The sequence below is a fragment of the Chelonia mydas genome, chromosome 3, assembly GCF_015237465.2.
Source record: "Chelonia mydas isolate rCheMyd1 chromosome 3, rCheMyd1.pri.v2, whole genome shotgun sequence".
In the NCBI taxonomy this organism is placed as follows: domain Eukaryota; kingdom Metazoa; phylum Chordata; order Testudines; family Cheloniidae; genus Chelonia; species Chelonia mydas.
Window position 1 is genome coordinate 109,341,477 of NC_057851.1, and position 13,308 is coordinate 109,354,784.

A 13,308-nucleotide genomic window follows, 5' to 3' on the forward strand; every position below is an offset into this window, starting at 1 on the left:
ACTGCATTCAAAAACAAAACAATGTAAAACTTTAGAGCCTACTAATCCACTTAATCCTACTTCTTGTTCAGCCAGGCTGTAAGACAAACAAGTTTGTTTAATTTTGCAGGAGATAGTTCTGCCTTCTTCTTGTTTACAGTGTCACCTGAAAATGAGAACAGGTGTTCTCATGGCACTGTTGTAGCCAGTGTCGCAAGATATTTACATGCCAGATGCCGTAAAAATTCATATGTCCCTTCATGCTTCAACCACCATTCCAGAGGACGTGTCCATGATGATGACAGGTTCTGCTCAATAACAATCCAAAGCAGTGCAGACCAATGCATATCAGAGTAGGCCCGTTACTCAATGAGGGGGGAAAGACAATAACAGAAAATGTGGATATGGCAGAGGTGGTTAATGACTTTGTTTCGGTTTTCACCGAGAAGGTTGGTGGTGATTTGACGTCTAACGTAGTGAATGTCAGTGAAAATGAGGGAGGATCAGAGTCTAAAATAGGGACAGAACAAGTCAAAAATTACTTAGACAAGTTAGATGTCTTCAAATCACCAGGGCCTGATGAAATGCATCCTAGAATAGTCAAGGAGATGACTGAGGAGATATCTGAGCCATTAGCAATTATCTTTGAAAAGTCGTGGAAGACGGGAGACATTCCAGAAGACTGGAAAAGGGCAAATATAGTGCCCATCTATAAAAAGGGAAATAAGGACGACGCAGGGAATTACAGACCAGTCAGCTTAACTTCTGTACCTGGAAGGATAATGGAGCAAATAATGAAGCAATCAATTTGTAAACACGTAGAAGATAATGTGATAAATAACAGCATGGATATGTCAAGAACAAATCATGTCAAACCAACCTGATAGCTTTCTTTGACAGGGTAACAAGCCTTGTGGATAGGAGGGAAGCCGTAGATGTGGTATATCTTGTCTTTAGTAAGGCTTTTGGTCAATGTTCCCTCTAATTTTTGACAGGCTGTGTGTGCAAAAAATTTCTTCTGTGCAAATTTTTGAAGCAGAGTTCAAATTTGTGCACCATGAGGTAAATGCACCCAAGCGAGTAAAATGCTTATACATTTAAAAACTTTTAATTTGTAATTTGTGATAATAGTTTAACACCATGTTATTTATAAATGTTATTTTTAAATACTTAGAAAAAGGAAATTTAACCATTCTTCATGAAGCAGAAGTTAATTTTAAGCATTACGCTTTATGATCTTTTTTTATAGACAATCACGAGCGTATATCAAGCACATATTAATCATGATCGTTATCAGTCCATAGGCTTCTGCCCATTGGTGTCCACTTTCACCTTTCATTCTATACACATGTCCAAAAAGAGTTTTGATACTGTCTCACATGACCTTCTCAAACTAGGGAAATGCAACCTAGATGGACCTACTATAAGGTGGGTGCATAACGGGTTGGAAAATCATTACCAGAGAGTAGTTACCAGTGGTTCACAGTCATGCTGGAAGGGCATAACAAGTGGGGTCCTGCAGGGATCAGTTCTGGGTCCGTTTCTGTTCAATATTTTCATCAATGATTTAGATAATGGCATAGAGAGTACACTTATAAAGTTTGTGGACGATACCAAGCTGGGAGGGATTGTAAGTGCTTTGGAGGATAGGATTAAAATGCAAAATGATCTGGACAAACTGGAGAAATGGTCTGAAGTAAATAGGATGAAATTCAATAAGGACAAATGCAAAGTAGTCCACGTAGGTGGGAACAGTCAGGTGCAGAACAGGAAATACCTGCCTTAGAAGGAATACTGCGGAAAGGGATCTGGAGGTCATAGTGGATCACAAGGTAAATCTGAGTCAACAGTGTAATGCTGTTGCAAAAAAAAAGAAAACATCATTCTGGGATGTGTCAGCAGGAGTATTCTAAGCAAGACATGAGAAGTAATTCTTCCACTGTACTCGGTGCTGATTAGGCCTCAACTGGAGGCCTATTGTGTCCAGTTCTGGGTGCCGCATGTCAGGAAAGATGTGGACAAACTGGAGAAAGTCCAGAAAAGAGCAACAAAAATTATAAAAGGTCTTGAAAACATGACTTATGAGGGAAGATTGAAAAAATTGGATTTGTTTAGTCTGGAGAAGAGAAGCCTGAGAGGGGACATGATAACCATTTTCAGGTACATAAAGGTTGTTACAAGGAGAAAGAAAAATTGTTGTTCTTAACCTCTGAGGATAGGACAAGAAGCAATGGGCTTAAATTGCCCCAATGGCGGTTTAGGCTGGACATTAGGAAAAACTTCCTAACTGTCAGAGTCATTAAGCACTGGAATAAATTGCCTAGGGAGGTTGTGGAATCTCTATCATTGGGGATTTTTAAGAGCAGGTTGGACAAACACCTGTCAGGGATAGTCTAGATCAGAGGTGGGCAAACTATGGCCCGCAGGCCACATCCGGCCTGTGGGACAGTCCTGCCCTGCCCTGCCCTTGACTCCCGGCCGGGGAGGCTAGCCCCCGGCCCCTCCCCTGCTGTCCCCCCTTCCCTGCAGCCTCAGCTCACTGTGCTGCCAGTGCTCTGGGCGGTGGGGCTGCGAGCTCCTGCCGGGAAGCGCAGCTGTGTGGCTGCCTCCGGCCAGTCCTGCTGCTCTGAGTGACATAGTAAGGGGGCGGGGAACGGAGGGGGTTGGATAAGGGGCAGAGGGTCCCGGAGGGCAGTCAGGGGACAGGGAGCAGGGGGTGGTTGGATGGGGCAGAAGTTCTGGACGGGGTAGTCAGGGGCTGGGGAACATTGGGGGTTGGATAGGGGGTAGGGTCTCGGGGGGGTGGTGGTGGTTAGGGGCAGGGGGCCCTGGGGGGGCGGTCAGGGGACAAGGAGCAGGGGGGGTTGGATGGATTGGGAGTTCTGAGGGGGGTAGTCAGGGGGCAGGAAATGGGAGGGGGCGGATGGGGGCAGGGGCTGTTTAGGGAGGCACAGCCTTCCCTACTCGGCCTGCCATACAGTTTCGGAAACCCTGATGTGGCCCTCCGGCCAAAAAGTTTGCCCACCCCTGGTCTAGATAATACTTAGTCCTTCCTTGAGTGCAGGGGACTGGACTAGATGACCTCTTGAGATCCCTTCTAGTTCTATGATTCTATGTTCATTTTCATCATCTTAGTCCGATGCTACCAGCAGAAGGTTGATTTTATTTTCTGGTTGTTCGGCTTCTATAGTTTCCGCATCGGAGTCTTGCTCTTTTAAGACTTCTGAAAGCATGCTCCACACCTCATCCCTCTCAGATTTTGGAAGGCACTTCAGATTATTAAACCTTGCATCAAGTGATGTAGCTCTCTTTAGAAATGTCACAGTTGTACCTTTTGCATTTTGTCAAATCTGAAGTGAAAGTGTTCTTAAAACGAACAACATGTGCTGGGTCATCATCCAAGACTTCTATAACAGAAAATATATGGCAGAATGTGGGTAAAACAGAGCAGGAGACATACAGTTGTCCCCCAAGGAGTTCAGTCACAAATTTAATTAATGCATTTTTTTTTTTAACAAGCATCATCAGCATGGAAGCATGACCTCTGGAATGGTGACTGAAGCAAGAAGGGGCACAAGAATGTTTAGTATATCTGGCATGTAAATATCTTGCACTGCCGGCTACAAAAGGGCCATGTGAATACCTGTTCTCACTTTCAGGTGACATTGCAAATAAGAAGCGAGCAGCATTATCTCCCGTAAATGTGAGCAAACTTGTTTGTCTCAGTGATTGTCTGAACAAGAAGTAGGACTGAGTGGACTTGTAGGCTCTAAAGTTTACATTGTCTTGTTCTTGAGTGCAGTTACGTAACAAAAAAAAGATCTCCCTTTCTAAGTTGCACCTTCATGATAAAGAGATTGCTCTACAGTACTTGTATCAGGTGAACTGAAAATTACTGTGTCTTTTGTTTATATTATTTTTATTACAAATATTTGCACTCTAAAAATGATGTGAGCACTGTACACTTGGTATAATGTGTTGTAATTGAAATCAATATATTTGAAAATGTAGAAAAACATCCAAAAGTATTTAATAAATTTTAGTGGGTTTTCTATTGTTTAACAGTACAATTAAAACTGCAATTAATTGTGATTAATTTTTTTTAGCTAATCGTGAATTAGCTGTGATTAATCGCAATTAATTGTTTTTTTACTTAATCGCGTGAGTTAACTAGTGTTAATAGGAGAGTAACTAAAGGTCTGCACTTCCTATCACTATAGCATGCAGAAATGTCATAGCCTATATAGTGATATTGTAGTTAGACTGTAATTGATTGAAAACAGCTTGTGGAAGTGCTAACTTCCACATGCCTTTCCACTGGGTTAAGGGGGAATGTGCCATGCACTGTAGCTGTTCCCCAGAATAGTGCATCTCCCTCAACCCTGCCTCCCCACTCACCCACCCACACAAGCATCTCAGGCTTGTGGATCTCCACTATGTGTTTTCTTGTAGGGAAGGGGAAACAAGCATGTTACAAAGCTGCCTTTCTATCCCTTTGCTGCTTTCTCACTCTGTAGCAGAAAGGAGTATCTGACCTATGGTGATGTTAAGCTTTAAAACATAGTCTTTATTATATCATGCTCTTTTAACACTTCCTCAGCCGACATAGATTTTGTTCCATTGAAATCCTCTGCAATGTTTAATATTACATTTAAACTCAATATTACAAATAAACTCCTTGGTTCCATGGCGAGAGAGGATTGTATTAACAAAAATATGAAAGCTATATATTGCTATAAACTTGCTAAAAGATACAGTAGCAGAAACTGCCTTTGTTGGGAGTACTGCAATGTTTCATTGCTGTCCCCAACTGCGACATCAGGAATGAGAGCTCATCTGATTTTTTTATGCAGCATACAAAGTTCAATTTTACTATTTTAACCTAATTTTTGTATAATTAATTGCTCTAAGACAGTACAGCTTGATTGCACATGCTGATTCATTTCAGTACCTATAGGCAATGAACCAGGAAATGATTCATTTAAAGATCTAGCATAATATGATTTATGGACATTTTTAGACATTTCTTCTAGGTAGCTAACATTACGCAATCTGGTTGTCACGGTTTTATCTTTTACCTTATTGAGTAAAGGCAGATTGGGTGTTTGCTCACAAAGGATTTATTACACTTGACCGCTGTTGTGTGCACATCATAAAGTACAAAGTGGCTTTATTAAAAAAGGAATTGATTTTTTTAAATTATTCTCCTTTTTTTAAATTTAAGTTGCTGGTTGTCCTTGTTTCGAGTGGACATGTGTCCCCTTCACAATTGTTGCCTTATCTGGCAATCGCAGAAAGCTGGGACAAAGTGAAAATTCACATCTGCAGGTCCAATCTTCCCGCTCCCACAGGTAGTTCCTGTTGAGCAGGGTCGAGGCTAACCTGGGAAGACAGTGTAGAAAAGATTGAGCTGCTGCAGGAACTCCTTGGGTTTACCTGTGGACTTTCAATCTCGAGAGCTAGCACCCCGACACCTTTCGTGACCTCTACATTCACCGACAACTTCTTTTTAAAAGAATGTTTCTGCAACACAAAAAAGTCAGACATTCTCACTCTAACAGGAAAGGAAGATTTCTAGTACTGTCTGACTCCAGGTGCTGCAGCATAATTTGTGAAATATTTAGAGCTAAAATATCATGCTTGGGTCAGCCCTAATTAACAAGATTTATGATTACTTCAAAACACTGAGAAGTAACCACTGTAGGGACACCCCGGTCCAACACTCAGGTATTTGTGGTCCAGAGTTTATAATGAGGGATTTGCAAAAATTTCTGAAATCCTGACAGGAAAATCAGCGTTACAGTGTATAGTCCTCTGCATTTTCCTAATTAAGGGACCTTCAGGAATACTCCCCACTTTTCAGTAATCTGCATTTATAATTAGCTAAGAATTGTATTACAATTTAAAGATGTGTAAAGTCCCGTAAGCGTTATTATGTAATGAACTACTTTCTACATTTTCTTATCAGGTGTTTATTTCACTGTAAAATAAATTCGGTTACCAACAGAGGCCATGTCAGATTGTGATTCTTTACATTTTGTATATGCTGTGTGTTTCACCAAAGTCTCATCTCCCCAGAGCACTGCCAAAGCCTGGAACAAGGCTGTATCAATGAGAAATCGTGGAAGATATAGTTGTCTATACTTTTATGTTCTGTAAAAACATTTAAATCGTAATGAGTTGGACATACATCTACAGTTACAGAGTGATGCAGCTATTGCTGTTGATGTTGTCACTGGAAAGACTGTCCAGCAAAACACCTGTTGGAAAAGGCATGTTTATTATAATTTGACTTAATTCGTGTCCTATACTTGGGCATCTACTGTCTCCAAATCTCCTATAATACAGAAGTGGGGAAGGGAAGAATCTTACTCAAAACATCTCAGAGAATAAGGCCTGAATTTCATTGGGTAACAGTAGCTTGTAACTCAGAGTCTTTGATGGGGTAACTTTATGAGAAAGCAGCTTGTTTTGCGGGAGCATACTTGTAGTAATAGGAAAATGGATTTACCTATAGCAGCCCTATTTTAGTTGTAGGAAACCCATTTCCTGTTTTCCTACATATTGACTGAGTTTCATTCTGAAAATAAAATATGTTGAATGTGTTCTTAGACCTTTCTTCTCAAGGAGAGCACTGTTTTTTCAGTAATGTGTCTTTTTCTGACAGTGTATAATAAGATAAAGGGTCATCAGGCATTTTATTAAGGACAGATGTTTCTAAAAGTTGACAGGAGAGAGAATAAGCGAAGTAATCTGGTTGGAAGAAAGCCTGTTAGGATCTAAGAGAGATGATCTAAGCTAATCAGTACTCCAGATGTGTAGGGTTTGGGGGAGAGGGCTGGGAGAAGTTGTTTGGGGCTTGTTGTTTTGAAAAGGCAGTTTTTCTTTCTGTAACGCCCCATCACTACATTTATGGGTGGTCAGCAGCCTGGCCTATCGCCAGAATACTAGACTAGAGCACTAGTTCACTTTGATATAATAATGTGGTGTTAATGAAATATTATTTGAAATAAAATTGTAACAATGATAGGGGATGAATATGTTATGAAAAATTTCCAGTTTCATAATATCAGAACAGGAACAATGCAAGGCCTATGGAGATGGGGGAGGGAGGGTTTAATGAAAAGCTCCAATCAAAGTCTGTTATCCCAAATGCAATTATATTGTCATTGGGCTGAAGAGCTCTCATGGCAAATACTTGCAGTGATTGTCTTTGGGAATGGCATGTGTCTGACTTTAGCTAGGATGACACAGGTTTCAGTGGCTTACCACAGTGCCCCAGCTTGTTAGGAAAGCAACAAAAGTATGATACTTTACCATCCTCTCTCATTCCACAATTCTCATTACAGAATTTTCAGTGTCCAGATTTTTTTTTTTTTGGTGGTCTTTCTGTTCTTTTAACACAGCTAGATTTGGGTAGTGAACAGTGTCTCTGAGATTAAATCAACTTCCTCTAGTGCATCCAGAACCTCAGTGAGTGAAACTGATTGATTGAAATTCAACCAAAAATGACATTGACACTTCTCTTCCCCATGCCACTATACAGGCAGGTGGTCTGTTCCAGTTTAGTTTTAATTTTATACACACAATGGGTTGAAAAACTTGCAGCAAGAAACAATTATGTTTCTGAGCAAAAATATTTGGGGTTCACCAGCACATCCATCATCCAGAACTGGTCAGGGCTTTGCAGATGCTATATTTCATCTCCACCAGTCACAACCCAGAATCTAAAAAAAACAAAACAAAACAAACTTCTTACAGCAATCGATTCATCTCAGGGCGTGATCATTGCTACCAGCACAACTCGGCTCCTGAAACTTCATCTATTGCAAGACCTCTGTATACCTAAATGACCCTGGCGTGAGGATGGTACACTTACCTATCCCCATTTCAATGGTCAAGGATAAAAGATGATCATAGTGTTCTATGAAGCCACCAGAAGAGGTCCACCAACTCAAGGAAATTTGAAACCTCAGCCAAATAGGGTTCATCTCTACTGGCAGATTAATGAGTGGTGTATCTGATAGTGAACAAAGAAAAATGTCTCTTTCAGAACATTATTATGAATGGATGTGATCCAAGTTGCTTTCTTGCTATTTCATTTTCAACTATGTTCATGTAGGTCTACCAAACAAAACAAAACACAAATCCCTCCCAAGCACCTCTAAACAATGATAGCTTGAAGTTGTCAATTTGGAATTGTGCCTTCTACAAGTGAAATTCTCCATAGGTGCTTTAAAGGATCCATTTCCTGTTACAGTGGCATATGTTCATCTATGCCATTGTAACAAAAAATGAAATGTTAAAATTGATCAGGATAATCTTTTTTAACCTTACCAATCTTGGGGGGGGGGGATGTTTTGGTCCAGTTATCGGTCAACTGGCATAGCAATCAAAATACCAAAGAAGACTCAGTCTAGCTAGGTATGTTCAAATTTAGAATAAGTATAAATGATGTATACTTTGTAATTTATTTATAATAATTAGAACACTAGTAAACACATTTCACATGAGTACACATCAGACCAAATGCACTTTTTTCTCACGATTCATGCTGTAATTTCATAGATCATAAGGCTGCAAATGCATCCGATGAAGTGGGCTTTAGTCCACAAAAGCTTATGCTCAAATAAATTTGTTAGTCTCTAAGGTGCCACAAGTACTCCTGTTCTTTTTGTGAATACAGACTAACACGGCTGCTACTCTGAAACCTAGTTTATTCCTGTTTCCAGGATGATGAGTCTTGTGGTTGTTTAGCATTCTGAGCCTCTATTTTCTAGGTACTAACGTGAGAGCACAAATGCCTTTCTTACCCAAGATCATATGAACAATTACAAAATGGCAGTAGCCGTAATAAGCATACTGAATTGCCTAAATACATTGTGATACATTGCTGAACATGACAAATACTTGCTGATAATCCCAAATATTTTAAAATATGGACTTGGTGCAATGGTAATTCTTAGGAAAAGAAATAAAGACTCCAGGTAGGAATGCCTAAGAGTGGATGTTCAGAAGATAGCAAGGAGTGATTAAAGGAGCCCAAGGTGCAATGGTGAGAGAGACTGACCGTTGTGCCCAGCTTGGAAACTTCAAGACAGACCTCCAGGGGAGGGGAGAGGGGAGATGAGTGAAAGAGACTGGCATGGAAGAGACTTTTTTTTAAAGTTAATGAATCAGACCCGAAGAAGGTGTGGTGTTGTCCTAGTGTTATTGAGGAGCCTTAGTGAAGGGGATACTGAGGCAGAGTGCTGCAGAGCCATGTTTGGCCAAAAGGGGCCTACAGGGCAGGCATGCCCTTTTTACTCTGGTATTTCTAGATATTTCAGCAGACTTTAGTACCGTTGATTATATGATTTGCTGGAAAATAGTTTAAAATATACAAACTTGAGTTTTAAAAGTTGTCCTTGGTTTTTGTTTTGTTTTGACAGGAGTGCTTGATCAGTAATCTCTTCATAGTTTACTAAGTATTTAAAGCAAACTTTTCTCAATATCCAGAGGGGTGGGGGTGGGGGGGTGTGTGTGAATGGAATTTACTTCACTGTCTAAAACCTTATCTCTCATGTGTTAAATTATGATGTGTCACTAGGAAGATAAAGAGTAGTAATTGATTTACATAAACAAAAGAGAGGGAGAGAAATGGGACTGTAGCTTGAGGAGACTCATCATAGACCCAAATACAATGTTAACAGCATGATGGTAGAATTAAGGCCTTGATTCAGTAAAGCATCCTTATTCGGAAAAGAAAGCACTTAAGCATTTGAAGTCTGAGGACATGTCTACACGTACAGTGCTGCAGCGGCGCAGCTGTACCAATGCAGCTGCCCCGCGTCTAGTGAAGACGCTCTATGCCAACAGGAGAGAGCTCTCCCACTAGCATAATAAAACCACCTCCGCAAATGGCAGAAGCTATGTCAGCGGGAGAGCTCAGTTTGACTAATTCCACTCTGTTTATATTAGTAAAGTTCAATATCTACATCAAGTCTTTCGATAGAGGCCCCTAGATGAGATCAAAGTCCTTTGCTTTCCTACTGGTTGAGCATACAGCTCTTTTGTGAGGGAGAATTTTCACCATAAGATCCAGTCCTGAATAGCTGGGTGATATACTGACTTAGTGACGAGCGATGCATGTTTTGGCTATCAGAAGAGAACTTAAATTTATGTTCAGTATAAGGCCATTGAACGAAAGTAAAATAAAATAGTTTTGTATCATTGCAGTCAAAATTCAAATTATTGTGTCTTCTTCTGTCTTTTCCCAGAGGATATTTACGGGGGAAATTGCAAAGCATGTGTAATAATGGTGTTAATAAATTGATGCTTAAGCTGGCTATGTTCAGAAACAGTCTTATACCGGTCTTCAGTACATTTTAATCAAAGGGTGTGAAGTTAAAACCTGGCTTTGAAGATGTGATCACTACAACAGAATAATAGCATGGTATTGCAGCAAGATGTTGTGATGCTCCCAGAAAATTTTTTCTATGCTAATGAAATGTTAACATGTCCTGCAAGTTATTCTTGAGGGACTTAGGTGTAGATGCAGTGCAGTCAGGACTACACCATGAAGTATGGAAAAACTTTACTTAGGTGGGAAAGAAAAGAGCGCATTTTTATGGAGGTGGTGAGATACAATATTTAACCTTGTTTTCCTTTCGTTCTCCCTAGGATATTAATGTATGTATTCTTGAAAACTACCCTGAATGTTCCAATCCCAGGTTATTTTACATCATACCGTATTTCTGTGGACAGCATCCAAGATGCAGGTAAATGTATATCACAGATACCTGATTCTGTACAGCAATAGACATTGAACACTTGCCAATAGTTACCACACAGAGTGGTATCAGAAACACAACAGTTGTTCCCTATTGTAAATATAAGGGAAAACATGGCTCATGTGTCAGTGTGTGGTAACAGCATGTCTTTATTATGAAATAATATATATAAGGGAATTGTTCAGTGGAGGGTGTAAATTTTGCATTATTATTTTTCTTTGAGTACACACACTATAATTACAGGTTTCAGAGTAACAGCCGTGTTAGTCTGTCTTCGCAAAAAGAAAAGGAGGACTTGTGGCACCTTAGAGACTATAATTATAGCTTTGTGTGCATATCAGAAATGTGAAATAACACAAAATAAAATGAAAAAGAACATAAACTACATAAAATGATAATTTAATCTTCAGTGGCAGCTCCTGCAGCTTCTGTCCACTGGGGATATGATGGAGGGGTGGCTGGCCCAAATCTAAGCGGTGCTATGACCCTATGTACCAGATTGCACTGCAGAGAGCTGGGCCCAGCCCTGCAGGACAGGAGCCTCCACTGTGGGGTGAGTGCAGGGTGATCAACCCCACCCAGCGCCTCCCACCTCCACCCCCCAAGGGTAGGACGCAGCCCACCCACCCCCAAGGCTTCCCTCAGAGCAAGGACCTGACGTTCAACCCCCGCCTTCCTTTCATAGGGTCATATTCTGCAGCAGTGGCGTCCAACTTTTTCAGCCGGAGGGTCAAATATACTATTTCAAAATGATCTAAGGGCCACTATCAATAATTTGGGGCAGATTCTTTGTCCCATGCCACTCCCTTTGCACTGCTTAGTCCCCAGCAGACATACAGCCTCATAAGGAAAGCCTATGCCCCCACTTCTTGTAGCCCCTTGTACAGGGCATGTGTCAGATTGGGAAGGGGGAGTGGTTCAAGTGGGCTACACTCCCACTGTCCCTTAGATAGCATATGGTCCCTATGGAACTGTTGCCAGCTTGTGTAAGTTAGAGCAGCTCCCAGGCTGATTTACCCTGCACCTGAGCTAGGACAGAAAGAGTCAGAACCAGTTGTTGGATCTCTTCTTATCTCCCTTTTCCTCTGCCCTGGAATGCCTTTCATAACTGAGAAGGTTGGACACCACTTCTGCAGAATATGTGCTTATGAAAGGAAGGAGCGCTCTGACTGCAGGAAATGCAAGTTAATGTTACAAAGAATTATGGGATATACCCTCACCTGATGTAAATCATTGGAGTCAATGGGCCTACATCCCTTTATACCAGCTAGTGTGGACCTGTAGGTAAATCTGCAGGCCTGCAGTAATATCGATCATTTCAGAAAGTATAAGTGGGTAAGTGGTGGTGAAAACTTTCCACTCTGAAAGGAGCCAAAAAGTATTTTGGGTGGGTGCTATTAAAAGCATGATACTATCACGCTGCAGTCACTGCAATACCACGACGTGTGGCTGATATTTTTAATAGCGCCCACTGTCCAGACCATGAGAAAAGTGTAGAAAAATATAAAAACATAGTCTTAACAAACATGAATGGAAAGAATAAAAATAGGCAAAGTCTCTGTAAAGAAAAGGAAGACCACATAAGCTACCTTTCTGTAGGAAGCAATAAGCTCTGCTTTACATTATCAAAATAACTTTTTTGTCACATGCTGTAAATTTTCGGAGCTGATACTGTTTTATGGGTGAGAGGTTTGGAACCTCTCTCAGTGAAAGCTGTCTAGAGAATTTAGTACTACTATACTGTATCTAACTTAATCATAAAATAGTCACATTTTTACAGGCTAACCTGCTTCTGTATGATTCATAATGAGCTTTGGAAGCCACATAGACCTTTCCATCCTTCCATTTTCTTTCCAGATCTTTTTCCATCTGATCATAACTCCAGTAAGCATAATATCACAAAGCCTGCTTGCAAATCTATGAAAAAAACACCGGACCCGCGCTAGAACACGGGATCCATGCGTGGTACCGCGTTATAATGGGGGCCACATTACCATGGATTCCAATTTAAATATTTAAATTTAGGATCCATTGGCGCTACCGCACTATATGTGAATCCGCGCTATGGCGACACACGCTCTAGCAAGGGTCCACTGTATGAGCATATTTGAGTCAGGGAACCAAGATGCTTTCTTAACTTCGTATAGGTTTCTCCATGGGGATCTGTGTGAGGTTTTCCCCACTGCTCTTTCCACCATAATTTTTTTTTCTAGCAATTGTGCTCATTTGAATTTCCAAAGCAAACACACCATTTGAAGACTTTTTTTTTTTTAATCCATAAAGGGAGCCTGGGGAATGGGCCCTCGAAAGAGCAAAACTGAACGTGAATGAAAATTTCCTGCTTGTGGGGATTCTGGAAGAGCTAGAGGATGTGCTGCTTTTACTGGAAAGATTCTTACCTCATTATTTCAAGGATGTGCTCAGCATCTACAAAAACCCAGGTAACTTTCCTGTTACAAGATCACTCCTTATAGAAACTGTTGCAAGATGCCCAGAGCTGTTCAAAGGTTAGGTGTTGTCTCTTAGCCTTTCAATAAAAAGAGGATTCCCCTTTTAG

The 13,308-nt window shown here is 40.7% G+C and overlaps 1 protein-coding gene across 5 annotated transcripts in view; it reads left to right on the forward strand.

Annotated features, from left to right (window-relative positions):
- UST (uronyl 2-sulfotransferase) overlaps positions 1–13,308 on the forward strand; it is a 312,291-nt gene that overhangs the window by 205,220 nt on the left and 93,763 nt on the right. For all 5 annotated transcript variants that reach the window (XR_006289649.1, XM_043543110.1, XM_043543111.1 and 2 more), the window contains exons 6-7: positions 10,642–10,739; positions 13,035–13,192. Coding sequence is in view for 4 of the 5 variants with exons in the window: in XM_043543110.1 (XP_043399045.1) it covers positions 10,642–10,739; positions 13,035–13,192 (256 nt within the window). In the remaining variant the exon portion in view is untranslated. The remainder of the gene's footprint in view (positions 1–10,641; positions 10,740–13,034; positions 13,193–13,308) is intronic.